The 27,317-nt window shown below is 46.8% G+C and overlaps 1 protein-coding gene across 3 annotated transcripts in view; it reads left to right on the top strand.

Annotated features, from left to right (window-relative positions):
• Positions 1-27,317, top strand: part of myom2b (myomesin 2b) — a 190,222-nt gene that overhangs the window by 146,391 nt on the left and 16,514 nt on the right. For all 3 annotated transcript variants that reach the window (XM_072498615.1, XM_072498614.1, XM_072498616.1), the window contains exon 39: positions 19,535-19,660. In XM_072498615.1, coding sequence (XP_072354716.1) covers positions 19,535-19,657 — 123 coding nt within the window. In that variant the 3' untranslated portion in view covers positions 19,658-19,660. The remainder of the gene's footprint in view (positions 1-19,534; positions 19,661-27,317) is intronic.

Genomic DNA, 27,317 nt, shown 5'->3' with positions numbered 1-27,317 from the left:
AGTGGAAGCAGGGATGATAGGGACATTTAAGGGGCATCTTGACAAATATATGAATAGGATGGGAATAGAAGGATACGGACCCAGGAAGTGTAGAAGATTGTAGTTTAGTCGGGCAGCATGGTCGGCACGGGCTTGGAGGGCCGAAGGGCCTGTTCCTGTGCTGTAATTTTTCTTTGTTCTTTGTTCTTTGTAGTCCATTTTGGAGACGAGATTCTGCTACATTTTTCATGGCTAATGTTCTGGATTTTGAGCAGAATTATAGAGTGACATCCAGCCTTGTACCAATGAGAATGGCTAAACATGTTCAGGGAGTGAGTTTGGAGGGAGTGGGTGGGTGGGGTGGTCAGGATTGCAGTTAGGGGTTCTGACAGTGCTCTGGGAGTCCTCATCACGGGGAGGGGGTCCCATGGTGATCTGGGATAGTCCGATGAGTCATGGGGTCAAGATTTGCAACAGCAAAGAGGCCCTTCAGCCCATCATGTCTACCGCAGCCATCAAGCACCTTACACATCCAATTCCATTTCGCAGCATTTGGTCGATGGCCTTGTATGCTGTGGCGTTTCAAATGCTTATCTAAATGTTGTGAGGTAGTGGTGGTGTTGGTGGGAAAGAAGCAGACAGGTTGCAGGGGTGGCCTGGGGTTAGGGGCAGAGAGTAGTGGGTCTGAAGGAACTGCTCCAGGTTCAGAAGGTGCTCGACTCTTGGATTCGTCCCTCCCACCTCCTCCCAAGTGGTGAGTTTCCAACTATTCAGGAAAACGATTCCAGGTTTGATCCCGGCACTGGGTCACTGTCCGTGTGGAGTTTGCATATTCTCCCCATGTTTGCGTGGGTTTCGCCCTCACAACCCAAAGATGCGCAGGGTAGATGGATTGGCCACGCTAAATTGCCCCTTAATTGGAAAAAATAGAAACAACTGTTGAAATGAAGACAGCTTCATTATAATATTCAAATGAGCAACCATCAGCAAGACAGTCGCCCTTTCCTCATACCACCCCTATGAAAACCGGAAACAGGCAGGTTCGATTCCTATTCCAAATAGTTTACATTTTAACCTCTGATATGACCCCAAAGTACCCATTTTTGGGTGTTAAGATTTAAGCCAGGGTTACCATCACACGTTTGCTGTAACATGCATTATAGCACTAATACCAGTAGATGGCACTATAAGACCATAGTCTCATGAACCTCCATATCTCACGTATTATTCCAAACTGCAAGAAAATTTAAATCTATTTCATGAAACAAGTAATGGATTCAAAAATAGCATCTGCTGAGAGATTGAATTCAGTCTTTCACACCGTCAAAATTTCAGGATCCTTAAGGGGGAGGGGGATCAGCCCCAAGTCGTGGTCCACATAGGTACCAACGACATAGGTAGGAAAAGGGATAGGGATGTAAGGCAGGAATTCAGGGAGCTAGGGTGGAAACTTAGATCTAGGACAGAGCTATTATCTCTGGGTTGTTACCCGTGCCACGTGATAGCGAGACGAATAATAGGAAGAGAGAGGAGTTGAACACGTGGCTACAGGGATGGTGCAGGAGGGAGGGTTTCAGATTTCTGGATAATTGGGGCTCATTCTGGGGTCGGTGGGACCTCTACAAACGGGATGGTCTACACCTGGACCAGAGAGGTACCAATATCCTGGGGGGGGAAATTTGCTAATGCTCTTCGGGAGGGTTTAAACTAGTTCAGCAGGGGCTTGGGAACCTGAATTGTAGCTCCAGTATACAGGACGTTGAGATTAGTGAGGCCATGAGTAAGGTTTCAAAGTTGCAGGAGTGTACCGGCAGGCAGGAAGGTGGTTTAAAGTGTGTCTTCTTCAATGCCAGGAGCATCCGGAATAAGATGGGTGAACTTGCGGCATGGGTTGGTACCTGGGACTTCGATATTGTGGCCATTTCGGAGACATGGATAGAGCAAGGACAGGAATGGTTGTTGCAGGTGCCGGGGTTTAGATATTTCAGTAAGCTCAGGGAAGATGGTAAAAGAGGGGGAGGGGTGGCATTGTTAGTCAAGGACAGTATTACGTACCAGAAAGGATGTTTGATGAGGACTCGTCTACTGAGATAGTATGGGCTGAGGTTAGAAACAGGAAAGCCGAGGTCACGCTGTTAGGGGTTTTCTATAGGCCCGAAACGTTCCAGAGATGTAGAGGAAAGGATTGCAAAAATGATTCTGGATAGGAGCGAAAGCAACAGGGTAGTTGTTATGGGGGACTTTAACTTTCCAAATATTGACTGGAAACGCTATAGTTCGAGTACTTTAGATGGGTCCGTTTTTGTAGTAAATGTGTGCAGGAGGGTTTCCTGACACAGTATGTAGATAGGCCAATGAGAGGCGAGGCCATATTGGATTTGGTACTGGGTAATGAACCAGGACAGGTGTTAGATTTGGAGGTAGGTGAGCACTTTGGTGATAGTGACCACAATTCGATTACGTTTAGTGATGGAAAGGGATAGGTATATGCCGCAGCGCAAGAGTTATATCTGGGAGAAAGGCAATTATGATGCGATGAGGCAAGACTTAGGATGCATCGGATGGAGAGGAAAACTGCAGGGGATGGGCACAATGGAAAGGTGGAGCTTGTTCAAGGAACAGCTACTGCGTGTCCTTGATAAGTATGTACCCGTCAGGCAGGGAGGAAGTGGTCGAGCAAGGGAACCGTGGTTTACTAAGGCAGTCAAAACACTTGTCAAGAGGAAGAAGGAGGCTTATGTAAAGATGAGACATGAAGGTTCAGTAAGGGCGCTCGAGAGTTACAAGTTAGCTAGGAAGGACCTAAAGAGAGAGCTAAGAAGAGCCAGGAGGGGACATGAGAAGTCTTTGGCAGGTAGGATCAAGGATAACCCTAAAGCTTTCTATAGATATGTCAGGAATAAAAGAATGACTAGGGTAAGAGTAGGGCCAGTCAAGGACAGTAGTAGGAAGTTGTACTTGGAGTCCGAGGAGATAGGAGTGATGCAAAATGAATATTTTTTGTCAGTATTCACACAGAAAAAGACAATGTTGCCGAGGAGAATACTGAGATTCAGGCTACTAGATTAGAAGGGTTTGAGGTTCATAAGGAGGAGGTGTTAGCAATTCTGGAAAGTGAAAATAGATAAGTCCCCTGGGCCGGATGGGATTTATCCTAGGATTCTCTGGGAAGCTCTTGAGGAGATTGCTGAGCCTTTGGCTTTGATCTTTAAGTCATCTTTGTCGACAGGAATAGCGCCAGAAGACTGGAGGATAGCAAATGTTGTCCCCTTGTTCAAGAAGGGGAGTAGAGACAGCCCCGGTAACTATAGACCAGTGAGCCTTACTTCTGTTGTGGGCAAAATCTTGGAAAGGTTTATAAGAGATAGGATGTATAATCATCTGGAAAGGAATAATTTGATTAGAGCTAGTCAACGCGGTTTTGTGAAGGGTAGGTCGTGCCTCACAAACCTTATTGAGTTCTTTGAGAAGGTGACCAAACAGGTGGATGAGGGTAAAGCAGTTGATGTGGTGTATATGGATTTCAGTAAAGCATTTGATAAGGTTCCCCACGGTAGACTACTGCAGAAAATACGGAGGCATGGGTTTCAGGGAGATTTGGCAGTTTGGATCAGAAATTGGCTAACTGGAAGAAGAAAAAGGGTGATGGTTGATGGGAAGTGTTCAGACTGGAGTCCAGTTTCTAATGGTGTACCACAAGGATCTGTTTTGGGGCCACTCATGTTTGTCATTTTTATAAATGACCTGGAGGAGGGAGTAGAAGGATGGGTGAGTAAATTTGCAGATGACACTAAAGTCGGTGGAGTTGTGGACAGTGCGGAAGGATGTTACAAGTTACAGAGGGACATAGATAAGCTGCAGCGCTGGGCTGAGAGGTGGCAAATGGAGTTTAATGCAGAAAAGTGTGAGGTGATTCATTTTGGAAGGAATAACAGGAAGACAGAGTACTGGGCTAATGGTAAGATTCTTGGCAGCGTGGATGAGCAGAGAGATCTCGGTGTCCATGTACATAGATCCCTGAAAGTTGCCACCCAGGTTGAGAGGGTTGTTAAGAAGGCGTATAGTGTGTTAGCTTCGGAGCCATGAGGTCATGTTGTAGCTGTACAAAACTCTGGTGCGGCCGCATTTGGAATATTGCATGCAATTCTGGTTGCCGCATTACAGGAAGGATGTGGAAGCATTGGAAAGGGTGCAGAGGAGATTTCCAAGTATGTTGCCAGGTATGGAGGGAAGGTCTTATGAGGAAAGGCTGAGGGACTTGAGGCTGTTTTCGTTAGAGAGAAGAAGGTTAAGAGGTGACTTAATTGAGGCATACAAGATGATCAGAGGATTGGATAGGGTGGACAGTGAGAGCCATTTTCCTCAGATGGTGATGTCTAGCACGAGGGGACATAGCTCTAAATTGAGGGGAGATAGATGTAAGACAGATTTCAGAGGTAGGTTCTTTACTCAGAGAGTAGTAAGGGCGTGGAATGCCCTGCCTGCAACAGTAGTGGACTCGCCAACACTAAGGGCATTCAAATGGCCATTGTATAGACATATGGACGATAAGGGAATAGTGTAGATGGGCTTTAGAGTGGTTTCACAGGTCGGCGCAACATCGAGGGCCGAAGGGCCTGTACTACGCTGTAATGTTCTATGTTCTAAGTGTAGATCTACGACTGAAGTGCAACATGCATCTCATTTATATACCCTATTCCATTGTACTAAGAACGTGCCTGCTGATCTTACGGGATTTTGAACATAATAAAAGCCACTTTAAAGTGGCATTTTAACAGCCTGAAAATTTTCAAATACAGCTGGATGTAAAACTGTAATGTCTCTCACACATCAGGAACTGAATATTAAAATGATTTCTATTTATGGGAATTGGAAAGATAGCAAAAAGCTGCATATGTCTTAGCTACCATGAAGGTGCTCTTTGCAAAAAAAAAAGTGCTGGAGTGTTTATTTTGCTAAAAGACGAGGAGAGATTATTGTCTGCCTCTAAATTCTCATGCTGTCTCTCCCAGTCTCCGACTGTCATTGAGGCTGCTCTTTTCTTCAAAGTCTCTGGTTGAAGGACTGTTGCTGCTGAATTGCTATTAATTCCACACAGAAAAGGACAGTGGGTGTTCTCTCTCTCTATGTGAAGTGACACTGTAAATGGGGTTGTGTAGATATGATATTTCTCTTCTCAAACTAATGCAGAGGGACCACAGGGCCGGTCGGCCTAAATGGAAAAGTACAGCAGCTCGGAAAAAGGGATGAGGTCCGAATGTCTACTCGCGGTTGGAAGTCTGGCTTTGTAAGGAATGGAGCGGCCGCCACCACATCCTCATTCCACCCCCCCCCCCCCCCGTTAGGTAGTCAGACATGTCAGAGGGAGAAGGGATACACCCTTTCCCAATCCACGAGTGTTAAGACTGGAGGTGCGGATGGTGAAATAAGAGAGGTGTACCAGGCTCTCGAAGAGCTGAAGTGAGCTACACTAGTAAAATGGCCTGGACCCATGAGGACAATTTTTACATAGATACATAGAAGATTCGGAGCAGGAGCAGGAGAAGGCCTTTTGGCCCTTCGAGCCTGCTCCGCCATTCATCACGATCATGGCTGATCATCCAACTCAATAGCCTAATCCTGCTTTCTCCCCATAGCTTTTGATCCCATTCTCCCCAAGTGCTATATCCAGCCGCCTCTTGAATATGTTCAAAGTTTTAGCATCAACTACTTCCTGTGGTAATGAATTCCACAGGCTCACCACTCTGTGTGTGAAGAAATGTCTCCTCATCTCTGTCCGAAATGGTTTGCCCTGACTCCTCAGACTGTGAACCCTGGTTCTGGTCACACCCATCATTGGTAACATCTTCCCTGCATCTATCCTGACTCGTCCTGTTCGAATTTTATAAGTCTCTATGAGATCCCCCTTCATTCTTCTGAATTCCAGCGAGAACAATCCTAACCTAGTCAATCTTTCCTCATATGACAGTCCCGCCATCACTGGAATCAGTCTGGTAAACCTTCGCTGCACTCCCTCGAGAGCAAGAACATCCTTCCTCAGAGAAGGAGACCAAAACTGCACACAATACTCTAAGTGTGGCCTCACCAAGGCCTGTACAATTGCAGCAACACATCCCTGCTTCTATACTCGAAACCTCTCGCAATGAAGGCCAACATACCATTAGCCTTCTTTACCGCCTGCTGCACCTGCATACTTACCTTCAGCGAATGGTGCACAAGGACACCCAGGTCCCGCTGCACACTCCACTCTCCCAATTTACAACCATTCAGGTAGTAATCTGCCTTCCTGTTTTTGCTTCCAAAGTGAATAACCTCACACTTATCCAAATTATACTGCATCTGCCATTGATTTGTCCACTCGCCCAACTTGTCCAGATCTTGCATTCTCGTCACAATTCACCCTCCCACCTAATTTGGTATCATCTGCAAACTTTGAGATGTTACATTTTGTTCCCTCATCTAGATCATTAATATATATTGTGAATAGCTGGGGTCCCAGCACCAATCCCTGTGGTACCCCACTAGTTACTGCCTGCCAATTTGAAAAGGACCCATTAATCCCGACTCTTTGTTTCCTCTCTGCCAACCAGGTTTCTATCCACGTTAATACATTTCGCCCAACCCCATGCGCTTTAATTTTGCACAATAATCTCTTATGCGGGACTTTGTCAAACGCATTCTGAAAGTCCAAATATACCACATCGACTGGCTCCCCCTTGTCAACTGTACTGGTTACCTCTTCAAAGAATTCCAACAGATTTGTCAAGCATGATTTTCCCTTCATAAATCCATGCTGACTCTGACTGATCCTGCCACTGCTTTCTAAATGTTCTGCTATAAAGTCCTTGGTAATGGATTCAAGCATTTTCCCCACTATCAATGTTAGGCTTACTGGTCTATAATTCCCTGCTTTCTCTCTACCTCCCTTTTTGAATATTGGAGTGACGTGAGCTACCCTCCAATCTGCAGGGACAGTTTCAGAGTCTATAGAATCCCGGAAGATGACCACCAATGCACCCACTATTTCCAGAGCTACCTCCTTAAGGACTCTGGGATGCAGATTCTCAGGCCCTGGGGATTTATCCGCCTTGAATCCCGTCAATCTTCCCAGCACCATTTCTCTACTAATGTTGATCTCCCTCAGTTCTTCCCTCTCACTAAACCTTTCATTCTCCCACATTTCTGGAATCTGATTTGTGTCCTCATTTGTGAAGACAGAACCAAAGTATGTATTCAATTGCTCAGCCATTTCTTTGTCCCTTATTATGCAGTCCCCTGTTTCTGTCTGTAGGGGACCTACATTTCTCTTTACCAATCTCTTTCTCTTCACATATCTATAGAAACTCTTAGTGTCAGTCTTTATGTTTCCGAAAGCTTCCTTTCGTACTGTACTTTCCCCTTCTTAATCAATCCCTTTGTCCTTCTTTGCTGAATTCTAAACTGCTCCCAATCCTCAGACCTATTATTTTTCTTGGCCAATCTGTTTGCTTCTTCCTTGTATCGGATACTATTTCTAATTTCCTTTGTAAGCCATGGATTGGCCCTCTTACCCCCTTTGCTATTATGCCAAACAGGAATGAACAGTTGCTGTAGTTACCCCAAGCGAAACTTGAATGTTTGCCATTGTCTATCCACTGTCATCTCCTGAAGCAACTCTCCCCAATCTATCAAGGCCAACTCACGCCTCATATCCTCATAGTTCCCTTTATTAAGATTCAGCACCCTAGTCTCCGAATCAACTACTTCACTCTCCATCTTGATAAAACATTCTATCATGTTATGGTCACTCATCCCCAAGGGGTCTCGTACAGCCAGATTGGTAATGATTCCCTTCTCATTACACAGTACCCAGTCTAAGATGGCCTGCTCTCTAGTTGGTTCATCCACATATTGGTCAAGAAAACCATCCTGTATACACTCCAGGAATTCCTCCTCTACGGCATTGTGGCTAATTTATTTGCCCAATCTATGTGAAGATTAAAATCACCCATGATCACCGATATTTCCTTGTTACATGCATCTCTAATTTCTTGTTTAATGCCATTCCCAACCTCACCACTGCAGTTTGGGGATCTATAATATGACACCCACTAATGTTTTTGTCCTTTGATATTTCTCAACTCTACCCATTCAGATTCCACATTGTCGGAGCTAATATCCTTTCTCACAATTGTGTTAATTTCCTCTTTAGCCAGCAGTGCCACGCTGGCTAAACCACCTTTTGTTTTATGCCTGTCCTTCCTCAATACTGAGAACCCTGGGACATTCAGTTCCCATCCCTGTTCACCCTGTCTCCGTAATTCCATGTCTCCGTAATCCCAATTATATCACCCATTTATATCTATCTGCGCAATTAGTTCATCCACTTTATTACAATGCTCCGTGCATTAAGTCCCCACATAGGTCCCCTTACATAAGGGTGGGGGATGGGGGGGGGAGGAGGGGGGGGGTCAGGGGGGAATGAGTGGGATCTCAGAGGCTGGGGCAGGATGAGAGGTCATGGACACTGACTCTGTATGTAGCTGACTGGTGTTGATGTTCCTCATGCTGAAAGCCACCTGAGGGCAACCCAAGTACAGGACCGACATATCAATATTGAAATCTTTTTCCATCAGATAAACTATAGACGAAAGCCAAGAAGTTGAATGTCTGCAGAAAACTGGGAAAGGTGGGCGGTGGAGGGCAAAGGCAGGCAGGCTACAATCGAAAAATACCTGCCCAAGTTTAATAATTATACAGCAGAAATCACATTTTGGATATGTGGGCAAACCTGGTGCGTATTTATGTAGTATAATTTTAATATTGAGCTCTTGTTAGACTTTGGACTTCTAAGTTGCATGGTATTCTCAGCTAGAATCTGAAATCCTTGGTATCTTGGATCAATTCTTTAATCCCTTCACTACACAAGTTCATAAAAATGGCATTCAGCAGCTCACTTTACTAAAGGAGGTCTTATCCACCTCCCTAGTGTAAAGCGATTTGCTGCATTGTCTTCTGATGTTTTGTTTCCATTCTCCTGGCTGGTGTTGTGGACATCTATCATCAGAAAGGCAATTTAGGCTTTATGGCAGTGAGGGCTCACACATCGGGAGCAAAGAATTGCTGCTGGATCAAAGGTGAGTGAGAAGCGATATGTAAGTCCAGCCTCAATGATTTATTTTGGTTTCAACACAGCAGTTTGTTGTCTGTTGTGAAAGGCCTTACAGCAATATTAATATTTCTAGTAACGTTTCCAAGTCTCACCTCCACTTACTCATCCATGAGCCGCTGGTGGATTGGTCTTCTGCAGACCTGGCCTGTATTCCCTTTAATCACAGAATTGTTACTGTGCAGAAGGAGACCATTTGCCCATTGTGTCTGCACCAGCTCTCTAAACAAGCAACATGGCTTAGCGCCATTATTTCCCCCATATGCCCACACATTGTTTCTATTCAAATAATCACCTAATGCCCTCTTGAATGCCACGATTGAACCTGCCTCCACCATGCTTCTAGGCAGTGTTTTCCAGACCCAAACCATTCTCTGTGTGAAAACGTTTTTTCTTGCATCCTCAATGCACTACAATCCCAGTGTACAGTAATCCTCAATGCAACACAATCCCAGTGCAGTGATCCCCGATGCATTACAAGCCCATGCAATGGTCCTCAATGTACTACAATCCCAGTGCACAGTGATCCTCAATGTACTACAGTCCCAATGCGCAGAGAACCCAAATGTTCTACAGTCTCAGTGCACAGTGAACCCCAATGTTCTACAGTCCCAGTGTGCAGTGAACCCCAATGTTCTACAGTTCCAGTGCTCAGTGATCCTTAATGTACTACAATCCCAGTGCTCAGTGATTCCCAATTTACTACAATCCCAGTGCTCAGTGAACCCCAATACACTACAGTCCCAGTGCTCAATGATCCCCAATGTTCTACAGACCTAGTGCACAGTGATCCTCAATGCACTATAATCCCTGTGTACAGTGACCCTCATTGTACTCCAACCCAATGCACAGATATCTGCAAAGTACGATGGTCCCATGGCCCAATGATCTTCAATGCATTACAATGCCAGTGCGCAGTGATCCTCAATGCACCACAATCCCAGTGCACATTGAAACTCATTGCATTACAATCCCAGTACACAGTGATTGCCCATGCATTAAAATCCCAATGCACAGTCATCTTCCATGCACTACAATCCCAATGCACATTGATCCTCATTGCATTACAATACCAGTGGGCATCGATCCTCAATGTACTACAAACCCAGTGCACAGAGACCTTCAATGCACCACAGTCCCAGTGCTCAGCAATCCTCAATGTACTACAGTCCCAGTGCTCAGTGATCCTTAATGTTCTATAGTTTCAGTGCGCAGTGATCCTCAATGCACTACAATCCCTGTGTACAGTGACCCTCAATGCACTGCAATCCCTGTGTAGAGTGATCCGCAATGCACAACAATCTTAGTGTGAGTGATCCTCAATGCACAACAATCCTTGTACGCAGTGATTATCAATGGGCTACAAATACAGTGCACAGTGATCCTCTATGTACTACAATCCCAGTGAAAAGTGATCCTCAATGTTCTACAGTTTCAGTGCGCAGTGATCCTCTATGCATCACAATCCCAGTGCGAAGTGATCCTCCATGCCCCATAATCTCAGTGCACAGTAATTCATAACTGCCTATCGGGTCTGCACCAACCCTCTGAAAAAGCATCCTACCTAGATCCACTCCTCCATCCTCCCCATTAACTCACCTAACCTGCACATCTTTTGACACAAAAGGGTAATTCAGCATGGCCAACCCACCTAACCTGCGCTTCTGGGCTGTGGGAGGAAACCCACGTAGAGAAAGTGCAAACTCCACACAGACAGACACCCAAGGCCAGAATTGAACCCAGGTCCTTGATGCTATGAGGCAGCAGTGCTAAGCACTGTGCCACCGTGCCGTCCCTATGCACTAGGTCCCAGTGCACAGTGATCCTCAATTCACTACAATCCCAGTGCACAGTAATCCTCAATGCACTACAATCCCAGTGCACAGTGATCCTCAATGAACTACAATCCAGTGCACAGTGATCCTCAATGAACTACAATCCCAGTGCACAGTAATCCTCAATGCACTACAATCCCAGTGCACAGTAATCCTCAATGCACCACAATCCCAGTGCACAGTAATCCTCAATGCACTACAATCCCAGTGCACAGTGATCCTCAATTCACTACAATCCCAATGCACAGTGGTCCTCAATTCACTACAATCCCAGTACACAGTGATCCTCAATTCACTACAATCCCAGTGCACAGTGATCTCCACTCCACAGGCATCTCCAAGCATTTTCCAGTAATAAATCTACAAGGCCTTCCATGATGACTGCATGGGCCAGCATGGTTTACAGTCAATTAGGTACTCTGGAAAGGTAGTCACTATTGTAATGTAGGAGCAATTCCCCAGAACACAGCTTTCTTTCATTCGTAGTGATCCCACTACACTGCAATCCTTAGTGAAACACTTGGATTGCATTATTGACCTCCGTGATTTATAAGTGAAAAGTACATGTTTGAATGAAACTGCTTATTTTTTAATTCAAACTTCCATTGGATTATTTATAAAGATTCTCTCTCTTGCAGCATCTATCTTGGAATACATCACTGGGCTTTTCCCAATATCTGCACATGTATGGATGCCCTTGCTGTTCAGCAGAAACTGAAAAAGTAATAATGATCTTTATTGTCACATGTAGGCTTACTTTAACACTGCAATGAAGTTACTGTGAAAAGCCCCTAGTCGCCTCATTCCGGCGCCTGTTCGGGTACACAGAGGGAGAATTCAGAATGTCCAAATTACCTAACAGCACGTCTTTTGGGACTTGTGGGAGGAAACCGGAGCACCCGGAGGAAACATTTGTAGACACAGGGAGAACGTGTAGACTCCATAAAGATAGTGGCCCAAGCCAGGAATCAAACCTGGGACCCTGGTGTTGTGAAGCAACTGTGCTAACCACTGTGTTACCATGCTGCCTCATGACATTGGAGCTTCAGCAGTCTCATTACAGCTGCATCTTTTGTTCAACTGTACAGTTATATTTAGATTTATTATTTACTGTAGATATTTTTGGTGCAAAATCACAGCTCTTGCCTACAGTCTTTTAGGACCTCTAGAACAGGTGCACCTGCTACATTATCATACCCAAGCACTCACACTATCCAAGCTTTTTCTTGTCAGCCGTTGGTATTGGATAAACTGCACCTACCATTCGACATCACCTTCGTCGTCAAATACAAAAGTGCCATGTAAAACATATTAAGCCGGCGACTGCCTTGTGGATTTCAATACTTACCTGGTTGGAACTGTCGAATCTCTCCATTTTCCAATGGTTCGTAGCATCGTTAACAGTGCAACGAGAGAGTGGCTACCTCAGATAGCTTCAAACAGCTGTTCGCACTACGTTCATTTACTTAATTCATTCAGACGGTTCAACTGTCCATTGTGTATGGCTGCCACATTACATTGCCACAAACATGCCCATTTTATTGTTCTTTGAGACATGCTACACTGCAAATATTAGTAAATGCGCTGCAGCACTGGCTAGCTGGAAGAAGACAAAGGGTGGTGGTTGATGGGGAATGTTCAGACTGGAGTCCAGTTATTAGTGGCGTACCACAAGGATCTGTTTTGGGGCCACTGCTGTTTGTCATTTTTATAAATGACCTGGAGGAGGGCGTAGAAGGATGGGTGAGTAAAATTGCAGATGACACTAAAGTTGGTGGAGTTGTGGACAGTGCAGAAGGATGTTACAAGTTACAAAGGGACATAGATAAGCTGCAGCACTGGGCTGAGAGGTGGCAAATGGAGTTTAATGCAGAAAAGTGTGAGGTGATTCACTTTGGAAGGAATAACAGGAAGACAGAGTACTGAGATAATGGTAAGATTCTTGGCAGTGTGGATGAGCAGAGAGATCTCGGTGTCCATGTACATAGATCCCTGAAAGTTGCCACCCAGGTTGAGAGGGTTGTTAAGAAGGTGTACAGTGTGTTAGCTTTTATTGGTAGAGGGATTGAGTTTCGGAGCCATGAGGTCATGTTGCAGCTGTACAAAACTCTGGTGCGGCCGCATTTGGAGTATTGCTCGCAATTCTGGTCGCCGCATTATAGGAAGGATGTGGAAGCATTGGAAAGGGTGCAGAGGAGATTTACCAGAATGTTGCCTGGTATGGAGGGAAGATCTTATGAGGAAAGGCTGAGGGACTTGAGGCTGTTTTCGTTAGAGAGAAGAAGGTTAAGAGGTGACTTAATTGAGGCATACAAGATGATCAGAGGATTGGATAGGGTGGACAGTGAGAGCCTTTTTCCTCGGATGGTGATGTCTAGCACGAGGGGACATAGTTTTAAGTTGAGGGGAGATAGATATAAGACAGATGTCAGAGGTAGGTTCTTTACTCAGAGAGTAGTAAGGGTGTGGAATGCCCTGCCTACAACAGTAGTGGACTCGCCAACACTAAGGGCATTGAATTGGTCATTGGATAGCCGAAGGGCCTGTACTGCGCTGTTATGTTCTATGTTCTACTTCTTCAGTGTGTTTTGGTGGCAGCCTAGAGGAACACATTAGAACAGCATTGTAGCTGATCACTGCGTCTATTTGCCATGGATGTAGATATCATGGGCGGGATTCTCGGATTGTGAGGCTAAGTGTTGACGCCATTGTAAACGGCATCGCGTTTGACGACGGCATCAACAGACCCTCAGGAGCAGCAATTCCGAGCCCTCCAGTAGGCCAGCACGGCACTGGAGCGACCCACGATGCTCCAGCTGCCGATGCCACCGGCAAATGAGTACCGTGGGTCTGCGCATGTACACTGCGACCGGCGCCAATGCGCGAACGATCGTCGCAGTTGCGCGCATGCGCGGTGGCTACCTTCTCCACGCTGGCCCCGACGCAACATGGTGTAGGGCTACAGGGGCTGGTGCGGAGCAAAAGAGGGCCAGGCCACAGCGGCGGCCCCCCGCCGGGGTCGGACCCCCCTCCCCCACCCCAACCAGGCCGCCCCCGGATGGATACATGCCGAGGTCCTGCCGGGTAAGACCACGTGTGGACGGCGCCGGCAGGACTCAGATTTTTTTTGCGGCCGCTCGGCCCATCCCGGGCGGAGAGTTGCTGGGGGGAGGCCGCGTAGAGCGGCCCCCGACTGGCGCCGTGCCTACCACGCTGGCGCCAATGGCGCCGATTCTCCGCTCTTCTGAGAATCGGAGGACCGGCGTCGCGTGGTTCGCGCCCGGCCTGGCGATTCTCCAGCCCGGCGTGGGCTGAGAGAATCCCGCCCCATGTCTACCTCAAGCTCCAGAAACTTCAGTCAATTGTTCTGATTAGTTTAATAAAAGAGTGGGATTTATTACTGTTTTAAAAGATGTGTTGCTGTATTTTCTCTTCAGGCATGACAGTAAACCAGCCAGTGATTGTGGATAATTGTGCATTTCCTTATCTTAAAGTAGTAATTCTCAATGTGCTATAATCCCAACCCAAAGCAACAAAGACAGCAGGATACACCAGAAAAAAACTCACAGCTACAGAGTAATCAAATAGAATCAATTTTGGATGCCTTGAACAATACATCTCCAAGTAATGTGCATAAAAAGCTAACAATTGGCAGGCGCGACATTATACCAAAACATCCCCAGTTCAGATCAGCAACAGCAACTGATGGTTTCTTCATCCCAGCAAGCTTAAAACACCCTGCCATGGATGATATCGCTCTTGCTTATTCTCTAATTGTTCAGTCAAGTAAACCTCGTTCACTCTGACAAAGAACAGTGTTGTAATGGGGCAATCCCTGGTGGTAACTTCATACATTCATGCATGTTCATTCCCAGCCTCTGGAGAAGATCTCCAGCAGTTAGGCATTTGTTGCACATTTTATATTGCATTTGTGTGGGGAAATGCCAGTGGTATTCGGGGCGGCACATTAGCATAGTGGTTAACACTGTTGCTTCACAGCGCCAGGGACCCGGGTTTGATTCCCGGCTTGGGTCACTGTCTGTGTAGAGTCTGCAATTTCTGCCTGTGTCTACGTGTGTTTCCTCCAGGTGCTTCGGTATCTTCCCACAATCCAAAGATGTGGGGGTTAGATGGATTGGTCACACTAAATTGCCCCGTCGTGTCCAAAAGCTAGGTGGGGTTGCTGGGTTATGGAGATAGAGTGGAGGTGTGAGCTTAGGTAGGGTGCTCTTTCAGGGGCCAGTGTAGATTTGATGGACCGAAAGACCTTCTTCTGCACTGTAGGTTCTATGATGATATTCTATGATGGTAATCAATAATACAATGCATCTGGCAGAACAATATATCATCAACTCATATTTTGGATATGAATACAACAAAAAACAGACTTAATTTTGAATTAAATGAAATTAGCGTGGGTGTTTGAAAAAGAAGTTTACGGTGAACGTAAACTTATTCAACTTGCGATAAGATTTTTGATGAGTTAGGAAATAAATAATTTATTCCCACAAATACAATACTTTCGAAGTCTTCTCCTTTCTTGGCTATGAAAAGTTGGAAAAATACTAATTTAATTCTGCTGTAGGACAGTTGCCTCCAGTATTAGGAACAGCAAACACCATAATATACAATCTGTGTTAGGTATTATCACTCAGGAGGCTGATCAATACTCTGTGGCATTGCTGTTCATGGGTTGCCCGCCATGACTCAGTTGGCAGCACTCTCACCTCTGAGTCAGAGGTTTGTGGTTCAAGTCTCGCTCTGGGAACCTGAGTCCATAATTCAGACTGACATTTGAGTGCCAGCACTGAAGGAATGCTGCACTGTTAGAGATGCCATCATTCAGCGATGCCACACTGAGGCCCCATCTGCCCTCTCAGTGAACATAAAAGATCCCATACCACAATTCCATAGAGCAGCAAGGGACTGGTGCCTTGGTCAATATATTCTCCCCAACCCCAACCATCTTTGTTTCTTAAAATAATTTTTACGGAATGTGGGTTTCATTGGCTAGGCCAACCCTCATTGCCCCTTGTGATAAGGTGCTGGTGAGCCGTCTTCTTGAACCGTTGCAGTACATGTGGTGTAAGTAGGGTGCTGTTAGGGAGAGAGTTCCAGATTTTGACCCATCTGAGCATTAGAATTCGGAGCAGGTGCAGGTCATGTGGCCCATCGAGCTTGCTCCACCATTTACTAAGACCATGGTCGGGATTCTCCCCTACCCGGCAGGGCGGGGGGGTCCCGGCGAGATGGAGTGGCGCGAACCACTCCGGCGTCGGGCTGCCCCAAAGGTGTGGATTTCTCCGCAGCTTTAGGGGCCAAGCCCTCACCTTGAGTGGCTAGGCCCGCGCCAAAGTGGTTGGCGCGCCGCCGGCCGGCGGGAAAGGCCTTTGGCGCCACGCCAGCCGGGGCCGAAGGGACTTCGCCAGCCGGCAGAAGTCTGCGCGGGAGCGTCAGCGGCTGCTGACGTCATCCCTGTGCATGTGCAGGGGGAGGGGGTCATTTCCGCATCGGCCATCACGGAGGCTATGGCTGAGGCGGATGGAAAAGAGTGCCCCCACGGCACAGGCCCGCCTGCGGATTGGTGGACCCTGATCGCGGGCCAGGCCACCGTGAAGGCAACCCCTGGGTCCAGATTGCTCCCCAGGACCCCGGAGTCCGCCCGTGCCGCCAGTCCCGCTGGTAAAGGAGGTGGTTTGATTCTCGCCGGCGGGACCGGCATTACAGACGCGGGACTTCGGTCCATCGCGAGCTGGAGAATCACCGGGAGGGGGCCCACCGACCGGCGCGGCGCGATTCCCGGCCCCGCCAAATTTTCGGTGCCGGAGAATTCGGCAGCCAGCGGGGGCGGGATTCATGCCGCCCCCCGGCGATTCTCTGACCCGGCGGGGGGTCGGAGAATCCTGCCCCACATGTTGATCTTTGACCTCAACTCCACTTTTTCACCTGACTCCCATATTCCTTGATTCTCTTACAGTCTGAAAATCTATTTATCTAACCCTTAATTATAATCAACAATGAAGCCTTCACTGTTCTCGGTTGTAGAGAATTCCAAAGATTCACAACCTTTGGAGCAAAGAAATTTCTCCTCATCTCTGTCCTAAATGGCTAAATCTTTTGCCTAGACCTCAGGTTTGCAGCACTTAGACTGCCAAACCTACTTAAAATCTTCCGTGTTTCAATGAGATCAGCTTGTAGTGCTCCGAATAAACTCTCCTAATCCTCCCAGTCATGCCCAGTTCTCACTGGAAATCTTACCTGGCTACCATGTCTCAAGCAACTTCTTTCAGTTTAAGGTTTTAAATGAATGGGGCTCCAACACAACAAGAAAAATAGTCTTATAGACTATTCAAATTTTGTAAAGTATAGGAAAATACCAAAAGCATGTCAACAGTGCATCAATAGCCAGAATAAATAATCTAGTAACAAACTTGAAATTGTCCATGGTCTTTATAAATAGCACTAATGGGGAGCGGTGGGTGCCCATCATTCCATTCAACTTTGGGTTAGCGGTGTGAGGTTCAGACAACAGGTTATCTGGAGTGTGTGTTTTGAATAAGGTAATGCTGGTATCAAATCAGTATTGCACATTGATTGACATCATAATCTGCCTGCTCTTCATGTTAGATTTGGGCCAGCAAACTCCTTTACCAAGGTGGCGACCCGCACATCTCCCATCGGAAGTGTGTGCACACATCCTGGACCCCAAGATTAGGTGGTTTTGCAGCACCTTAAAAACAGGAGCTACACAGCCCAACTCAGCCACAATTTACTTTAGCTATTACACATTGCAGTCACACATAACCATTATTACAATCACCATTACTCGTTATTCATATTGATATTTATTTTTTGACATACAAACAAGTGCTGTTCCAGTTGTGTTAGCACGGCCTCTTTAACAGGGCGCTCCACGTGACTGACTAAGCATCAATCGCGCAGCAGCACACAAACCCTGACCAATAGGCAGAAGCACAGGGCTTTGGGAGCAGGGCCTGGGCAGTGAGGATCCCGGAGCTGTAGAGTCAAGACCTAACCATTATTTCTCTGTGCCTGTATATAGTTCCCTTTGCCCACTGTTTTTGTTCCTGGAAGTCTCCAGGGTGTTGCCTCAAGCCACCACAGTTGTATTTTTTTACTACCTATTTATGGCTTCAATACATTTCCATTTTTTCTTCCATTTCTTTTCCATTTCTCTATCAGACCAGTGACTCTCTGCTGACAGCACTGTGGAGTTTTAAATCAATTTTCTGACATTTGTCACACATATGTAAATCGTATTCTTTTTAACTAAGTATATAGCAGTTAACTTACATCTGGTTTTTTTATTGAAAGAATGTTTAACTGGTAGATAGGAGGAAAAACATATAAAGAGCACATTAAATACTGAGTAGTTCATTAAAAATCATTGTGGCAAATAAACACCATCTTCTCTTGTAAAATTGAGAAAAAAAAGCTTCCGGCTATATTCGGTTGCACATTTTAAAAATAAAGAAACCTTTTTTTTGGTGTGCATTAAATATTAATGACATTCACATAGTTAAGATTTTTTTAAAAGATCTTTTTCTCGCTGACTGTTTCCTTCCGGAAGGGTCCTGACTTTTGCTGGGTACAGTTTCTCTGCTGTTCACCCTTACTTACCTCACCTCAAAATTGGCCATGTTTCCACATGACATGATCCTACAGATAAGCTGCCAATAAATGCAAATCTAAAGCTATAGTATAAACAGGGCTTTCCAATTTTTTCATGCATGAGGAATTAAGGCATGAAACTGTCAGTTTACAGCCACAAATATTATTCATGACTCTAGATTATGTGGCATTGGTACCTTCCACAGTACTGTTCATGGACTGTACATCCAGTGGGTGGGGGAATGGGCTTGTTGGTCTTGAGGATTAGTTGTGAGATTCATGCAAATTTAAAATAATTTTTTTAAAAAATGCATTTAAAATAGCAGTTCCAGAATAGCTGCTACCGAAGGTAAAAGAAGAACTGGGCCTGTTGAAAAGGTCTGTTGGTCTCCAAAATAGATTCTGAATGGGCGGGCTCAACATTATATTCAACATTTTTTTAATGCGCCACTGTGGAAACTGAACACTGACTGTGGAAATCATGTTTAATCAAAATTTACCACAAAAATAGTTGGATGTTACGATGTGAAAATGTGAACATTAAGTTCCTTCGTCTTTTCAGTTTAAAAAAAGCAATATCATATTGTGCTTATTCTACCCTGACCAATCATTCAGCATTCCTCAAAGATATCTGGGTCCATATACAGTACACAGCATGCACATTTTAAAATCTTATATGCCTCACAATCTGGACATAACTATAGACAAGGACGGTTTACAGGTCACTCGATTGATTCATTTTGATTCCCACTGCAAGGTATTTTTTGGGACTAGAACAGGAACCAATAAACTCGTACAGCCCAGGTAATTTCTGGATTATCATGGTCTATTTTCCCCCCTTTTAGGTTCAGTCAGTTCAGTCTGAAATAACTTTCCGATATTTTCACCACAGTACAGAACATGCTAAAGGCAGTGCGTTTGTTTATTTATTTTTTCACAGGTTATTGTTACAAGAAAACTTGCCAAATTTTGCATTACTGTGCATAAGATTGCTGCCTCTGCTGATTTAGAAATGCTAAAGGTCGCAGACAGTACAAGAGAACAAACAAAAGACATATGTTAGGAGGTAAGTCCTTAAAATCTGACTACAGACGCACTTGAACAAATGTTACCTTCACAATAAACATTCAGGCGCACTCTGGGATTGAAAATTGGAATTGCACGGTGCAATACTAGTACGACGGTGTTATTGAATTTAAGTTAAACCCTAGCGACTGCTAGTTTAATAAAGGCATTCATCGATTAAACTAAAGTCCTCAGTTAACATCATGAACAAAAGGATTTGACATAAATGTATTTGCACTCATGACTTTAACTCATGGATGTTAACTTCTGCCAGTGCTGTGCTCCATTTGTCTCTTTGGAGGTCCTCAAGAAACAACCCACCACTGGAAAATACTGAGCCCAGTGCATACTTCCCATAACAGCTTGGTTAAAGAATTCATCCCAAAAATATTGCAGCGAGTGTACTGCAGGCACAGTCACACTTTACAACCCTATAGTCAGCCCTCCCCAGCACCTGCTTGCTGCCTTTACTTTGTATTAATGAATAACAACCTGTAGAAATGTGACATCTCACAATATGTAATCTTCTGAGCAATTTCTATGGTGCAAGGATTTCATGACATTGAACGCATTGCAAAACACAATTGTCTTAAACACAAAGGAACTTGGTACAGATGCTTTAGTGCCAGCAGGTTCTTATTGTTCACTCACAAAATTCAATGGTTTATTGCCTTTTAATATCCAGGGCTCACAGTAGCCATAATCTGCAATAGAACATAGCTTTTGTGGTAGCATGGCCCATGGCCCCTTTAAGGGGGTGGGCTTTAATAATAATAATAATAATAATCGCTTATTGTCACAAGTAGGCTTCAATGAAGTTTCTGTGAAAAGCTCCTAGTCGCCACATTCCGGCACCTGTTCAGGGAGGCCGGTACATGTTACCGGCTCTGGACCAATCGCGCGAGAGCACGCAGACCCTGACCAATGGACAGTAAGTGTGGGGCCCTGAGTGCAGGGGCTCGAGCAGTATGGACTCTAGAGCTGAAGAACGAAGATCTAACCACCATTGCTCTGTGCCTGTCTATAATTGCCTTTGCGCACTGTTATTAAACCTCCTTTGTTGTTACTGGAAGTCTCCACTGTATTGTCTCGAGCCACCATATTAGCGACGATGTGAACAATTTGATTGTTAATCTTCAGTCATTTCAGATATACGGGGGGGGGAGGAGAAGACTCCAAAGATCGGGAACCATCGAAGGTAGCACCCAAAATGTGAGAGAAAATGCCAATGGTCGGAAAGTTACACCAGTTTGATCAGGAGGCCAAAGACTGGATCCAGTGCATCAAACAGCTCCAGTATTTCTTCACAGTGAATGAGATAGCAGGAAATGACAAGCAGAAATTGATCGTTGTGATGGTTTGTTTGCCTCAAATCTACAACCAATAAGAAATCTTATGTCCCCGGAGACACCCGACTCAAAAACCTTCAACGAGTTAGTCAAGTTGGTCAAGGAACATTTTAACCCCAGGCCTTCGATCATCCTACAGCGGTACAAATTCAACTCTGCTGTTCGGGATCCAGAAAGTCCATCTCCGCCTTCATAGCCACGCTCCACCAAATGACAAGCATTGAGAGTTCAGTGCAACGCTCAGCGATATGCTGCACAACCATTTAGTTTGCGGAGTTAGCAACTCAATATCCAGAAAACTGGCTAAAACTAAAATCACGTCAGACAAAACGATCGAGATAACTCAGGTGACAGAGTGCTCCGAGAAAGATGTATCTGAGCTCCAAAGCGTGCCGGAAGGGCATCAGTTGTGGGACAGTATGGCTTTGAGGCGGGCGGCGCAATAAACAGGCACAGAAGAGAACCAGACACTATTCTCGGGACTGGATCAAAGTCAGAGAACAGGGAAAAGCATGGGTCATCAGGCCAAGACAGAGCTGGATTGCTATCGATGTGGGGGAGACCAAAGCCAGGAAGCTTGTCACTGTTGTGAGTTTGTCTGTTTTCATTGAAATCGAAGAGGCCATACCCAGGCATATTGCCACGTGAGGCAGAGTGTGCCAATGCAAAGAAAAACAGAAGTAGCAGCAATCCATGACACCACTGAACCAAGTCAAGAAGAGCTCGGAGGAGGAGCAAAAAATGTACCATCTGAATGTAGTCAAAGTAAATAAAACAGCTCCAATCAAAATAATTCTACATGTGAATGGAAGACCTTTGAAGATGGAGGTCGATCCCTTTTATTGGCAGCACAGTGGTTAGCACTGCTGTCTCACTGCGCCAGGGACACTGGTTCAATTCCGGCCTTAGGTGACTGTGCATGGGGTCTGCACGTTCTCTCCATGTCTGCCATGGGTTTCCTCTGGGTGCTCCGGTTTACTCCCACAGCCCAAGATGTGCAGGTTAGGTGGGTTGGCCATGCCATAGGATGGTGGATGGATCAGAATGGCCAATTGCCTTTACCTCAAGCACGCTCTCTGGAGCTGAGTGAAATTACTCTCAAATCAAAAAGAGAGACTAGCCGTCATCTATGGTGTTAAAAGTTCCACCAATGCATTGACAGACGCCGATTCACAATACTAACCGAACATAAGCCATTATTGGGTCTTTTGAAAGCAGACACGCCAATACCCCCAATTGCCTCCAACAGTGGGCCTTGCCTACAACTATATTTTCCAGCACAGGCCTGACACTCAAACCCCCAATGCGGACGCATTGAGTTGACTTCCCTTGCCAAGGAACTTGGTGTCATCCCCAGTACTCCAAGAAATCTTCTTGTCACTGAACTTCTTGGTCACCTTACTGGTGTCGTCCGGACACAAAGGAAATTGGACCCGGTGAGACCCGATATTATCCAAGGTGAAACAGGTGGTACAAACACTTTGGCACCACAAAGGTCCGAATAGTTGAGACCCTATTTAACTCATAAGGAAAAACTCACCTGCGAGGATGGAATAATACTTTGGGGATCTTAAGACATCATTCCACCCTCAGTGAGGGAACCCCTCTTACAAGAATTATGCAGCGCTCATCCAGGCCAAACAAAAATGAAGATTCCAGCTTGCAGTTACATCTGGTGGCCGGGAATCGAAAAAGCTACTGAGGAAATGATACAGCGATGCATCCCCTGCCAGACTCAACAATCGTTACCTCCTTCGGCCGAGCTTCACCCCTGGGAACGATCAGGTCGCCCATGGACCACAGTACATGTTGACTATGCAGGCCCTTTCTTAGGCAGGATGGTCCTTGTCTTGGTAGATGCTCATTCCAAATGGCTGTTCATACAAAGGATGGGTGCTTCCATCTTGGTGGCTACTGTGGACGCCTTGGGCTGTGTCTTCACCATACATGGCCTACCAGAAAGCATTCTGTCTGATAAAGGCATCCCTTTTCCTGGGGACGATTTCCAACACTTTGTTCAAACAGAATTTGGCGTACCAGAATAGCCCCATATTACGCTGCATCCAACAGGTTGATGGAAAGGGCTGTAGAGACTTTTAAAAATGCTATGAGGAAGCAATCAGACCGGCCATTGTGCCATCAGCTGGCTAACTTTTTATTTTCCTACAACATGACTCTCCATGCTACCACGGGGATCACACCCGCCAAATTAATTATGGGCTGTCATCTCAGAATTCATTTGGACTGGATATTTCCAAATTTGGCAGGGTGGATGGAGGCACGTCAGAAAAATCAAAATACTTCTCAAAACTGTGCCAGATCATTCCAGGTGGGTGACATGGTTCTAGTTCGAAATTTCACCTCAGGCCCACTCTGGTTTGGCAGTCAGATCGTATTCCAATCTGGACCCATATTGTATGTGGTAAATGTCAATGGCAGGACTGTGCGGAAGCAAGTCAAACCATGTGAGGACAGGGGATGGTAACCCCCCCCCCATTCCAGAACAGAGGAATCCAACTAGTGCCTCCAGCTCTCCTGTGGCTGTTCCTGAGCAGAGGGAGCCAGGAATTTCAGAAGTCCACATGGGATCTGGCGAGGGAGCAGCCCTGCAGAAGACGTGGCGTCTCCTGAACCGTCATCTTCTGATGACAACGAGACTACCTTGGAGACAGTGGAGCCAACTGGGGGACTAAGGAGGTCCGCGAGGGCCTGAAGGTCCCCGACAGACTGCCTCTGTAATGAATTTCCTTCCCTTATGTCTCCTGACCTTGTATATTGCAATTGCATACAGCTGACTTTGTAAAATGTAATGAGAGACTTAAGCAGGGAGAAATGTGGTTGTGCGGCCCCTTTAAGGGGGCGGGCTTTGTAATCTACATGACGGGCTCGTGACCATTGCACAGGAGTATGCAAACCCTGACCAATAGAGAGAAAGCGCAGGGCCCTGGGAGCAGATTATCGTAGAATTTACAGTGCAGAAGGAGGCCATTCGGCCCATCGAGTCTGCACCGGCTCTAAGAAAGAGCACCCTACCCAAGGTCAACACCTCCACCCTATCCCCATAACCCAGTAACCCACCCAACACGAAGGGCAATTTTGGACTCTAAGGGCAATTTATCATGGCTAATCCACCTAACCTGCACATCTTTGGACTGTGGGAGGAAACCGGGCACCCGGAGGAAACCCACGCGGAGGATGTGCAGACTCCGCACAGACAGTGACCCAACCCGGAATCGAACCTGGGACCCTGGAGCTGTGAAGCAATTGTGCTATCCACAATGCTACCGTGATGGCCAGGTAGTGTGGACCCCGGAGCTAGAGAATCAAGATCTGATGATCAAATAATCATTGCTCCATTACTCTCTATAGTTGACATTGCCCACTGTTAGTGAAGTTGTCACTGGAAGTCTCCAGTATATTGTCTCGAGCCACCACACCTTTCATTTCAGCTAAAATTCCAAATTCAAAGCCTCAAATGTTTTACTGAGTAGTAAATTCAACAAGAAAACATGTCCATTCAAACAACCAAGATATTATTTGGAAAAATGGGCTGCTTGTATGTTCCCCGTGTGCAGCCTCACCCAACAGAAGAGAGAACATCAGGAAATCAAGGACCTATAACCAGTGGATTTCAATTGAACGATTGTGGTAAACCACTGTGTTCTGATATCAGAGGTTGTACAGTAGAACCTGCACTACGGGTTCACCTGTGGCCCCTGCATGCTAGCTCCGCCCAGGAGGCGGGTTATAAATATGCAAGGCCTCCAGCTCGCAGCCATTTCGCCAGCTGCTGTCGGAGGCCACACATCTGATACTAAAAAAGCCTCAGTTTGGATTCTACTTCGTCTCCAGTCAAATTGATCGTGCCTCAATTTATTAGTATCAGATTCAGAAGATAGATCTCCGGATTAAACCAGATCGCCTGCAACTGGATCCACACGCAAGCGACGCCAGAAAGGACTTCCAGCACTGGCTAGCTTGTTTTGAAGCGTATATCAAATCAACGCCGACCCCTGTTCCAGAGGCTCAGAAGATCCAAATATTATACTCCAGACTCAGCTCCAAAGTCTTCCCGCTGATCCAGGATGCGCCCAATTACGCTGATGCCATGACTCGCCTCAAAGAAAATTATGAACAGAAGACGAACACGCTCTTTGTCAAACACGTGCTCTCAATGCGTACTCAACTACCTGGTGAGTCAATCGAGGATTTCTGGAGGGCCCTGATCCCACTAGTTCGGGACTGTGACTGCCAGGACGTTACAGCTAAGGAGCACTCGGATCTCCTTATGCGGGACGCTTTTGTAACTGAGATTGGTTCTGATGTTATCAGGCAGCGGCTCCTAGAAGGGCCCACTCGCGACCTCGCAGAGACTAAAACACTAGTGCTCTCCATGACGGTAGCCCTGCGCAATGTCCAGTCCTACGCCCCCAACAGCGCTGCCCACTCCTCCTATGCTTCATGGGCCCCACATGCAGCCGCCCCAGCTACCCACCCAATACGCCTGCGCTACGCGCCAGCCTGTGATCTCCGGGGGGGCCCGATGCTATTTTTGCGGCCAGCAAAAACACCCCCGCCAACGCTGCCCAGCCCGCGCTGCCCTTTGTAAGGCCTGCGGGAAGAAGGGCCACTTCGCTGCGGTGTGCCAGGCCCGCTCAGCGGCCACGGTCGCCCCCCGCCCGGTCACGGACAATGGGCGCCAGCATCCTCCTCTCCTCCCCAGGCCATGTGCGACCAATGGGCGCCACCATCTTCTCCCCCGCACAACACGTGCGTTTCATGGGCGCCGCCATCTTGCTCCACCCCCACAACGTGTGTTCCATGGGCGCCGCCATTTTGTAATCCCCAGTATCTCCGGGCGCCACCGTCTTGTCCACCCCGCAGCACATGGACACCAATGGCGTTTCAGGACCACAACTCAACGACCGCCTCACTATCCGTCGATCAACCATGGCTCGCCTCCATGGCAATCGGTCAGTCCCGACCACTAAATCTGACCAATGCATTCACCAGCGTGAAAGTCAACGGCCATGTGACCTCCTGCCTACTGGACTCCGGGAGCACCGAGAGCTTTGTACACCCACATACGGTAAGGCTCTGCTCCCTTAAGGTCCACCCTACCAATCAAAGTATCTCCCTGGCCTCCGGATCCCATCGCGTAGCGATCCGAGGGTAATGCACGGTCACGCTCACAGTCCAAGGCGTAGAGTTCCACAGCTTTCGCCTCTACGTCCTTCCTAACCTCTGCGCTGCACTTATCCTTGGCCTGGACTTCCAGTGCAACACCAGAGCCTGACCCTTAAATTCGGCGGACCCTTACTACCCCTTACTGTGTGCGGCCTCGCGACCCTAAAGGTCGATCCTCCTTCCCTCTTTGCCAATCTAACTCCAGATTGCAAACCCGTCACCACCAAGAGCAGACAGTACAGCACCCAGGATAAGGCCTTCATCAGGTCCGAGGTCCAGCGGTTGCTGCAGGAGGGAGTCATCGAGGCCAGCAACAGCCCCTGGAGAGGTCAAGTGGTAGTGGTTAAGTCTGGGGAGAAAAATCAAATCGTCATGGCCTACAGCCAGACCATCAACAGGTACACACAGCTCGACACGTACCCCCTCCCACGCATATCTGACATGGTTATCCAGATTGCACTGTACCGGGTCTTTTCAATGGTGGACCTGAAATCCGTTTACCACCTGCTCCCCATCCGTAAATCGGACCGGCCATACACCGCCTTCGAGGCAGACGGCCGGCTATATCACTTCCTTAGGGTCCCCTTCGGCGTCACCAATGGGGTTTCGGTCTTCCAAAGGGAGATGGAACGAATGGTCGACTGGTACGGCTTGCGGGCCACGTTTCCGTACCTAGACAATGTGACCACCTGCGGCCATGATCAGCAGGACCACAACGCCAACCTCGCTAAATTTCTCCGCACCGCCACTCTCCTCAAACTATGTAGAACAAGGAGAAGTGTGTGTTCCGCACAAACCGCTTAGCCATCCTCGGCTACGTGATCCAGAACAGAGCTTTGGGGCCCGATCCCGACCGCATGCGCCCCCTCATGGAGCTCTCCCTCCCCCACTGCCCCAAGGCCCTCAAACGCTGCCTGAGGTTCTTCTCATATTACGCGCAGTGGGTCCCAAACTATGCGGACAAAGCCCGCCCACTCATACAGTCCACTCATTTCCCCCTGACGGCCGAGGCCCAACAGGCTTTCGCCCGGATCAGAGCTGATATTGCCAAAGCTGGAATGCACGCTGTAGACGAAACACTTCCTTTACAAGTAGAAAGCGACGCATAGGACGTCGCACTTG

This window comes from Scyliorhinus torazame, chromosome 4 (genome assembly GCF_047496885.1).
Source record: "Scyliorhinus torazame isolate Kashiwa2021f chromosome 4, sScyTor2.1, whole genome shotgun sequence".
In the NCBI taxonomy this organism is placed as follows: Eukaryota; Metazoa; Chordata; class Chondrichthyes; order Carcharhiniformes; family Scyliorhinidae; genus Scyliorhinus; species Scyliorhinus torazame.
Note: the sequence above shows the minus strand (reverse complement) of the source record. Positions and strands in the feature narration are given on the sequence as shown.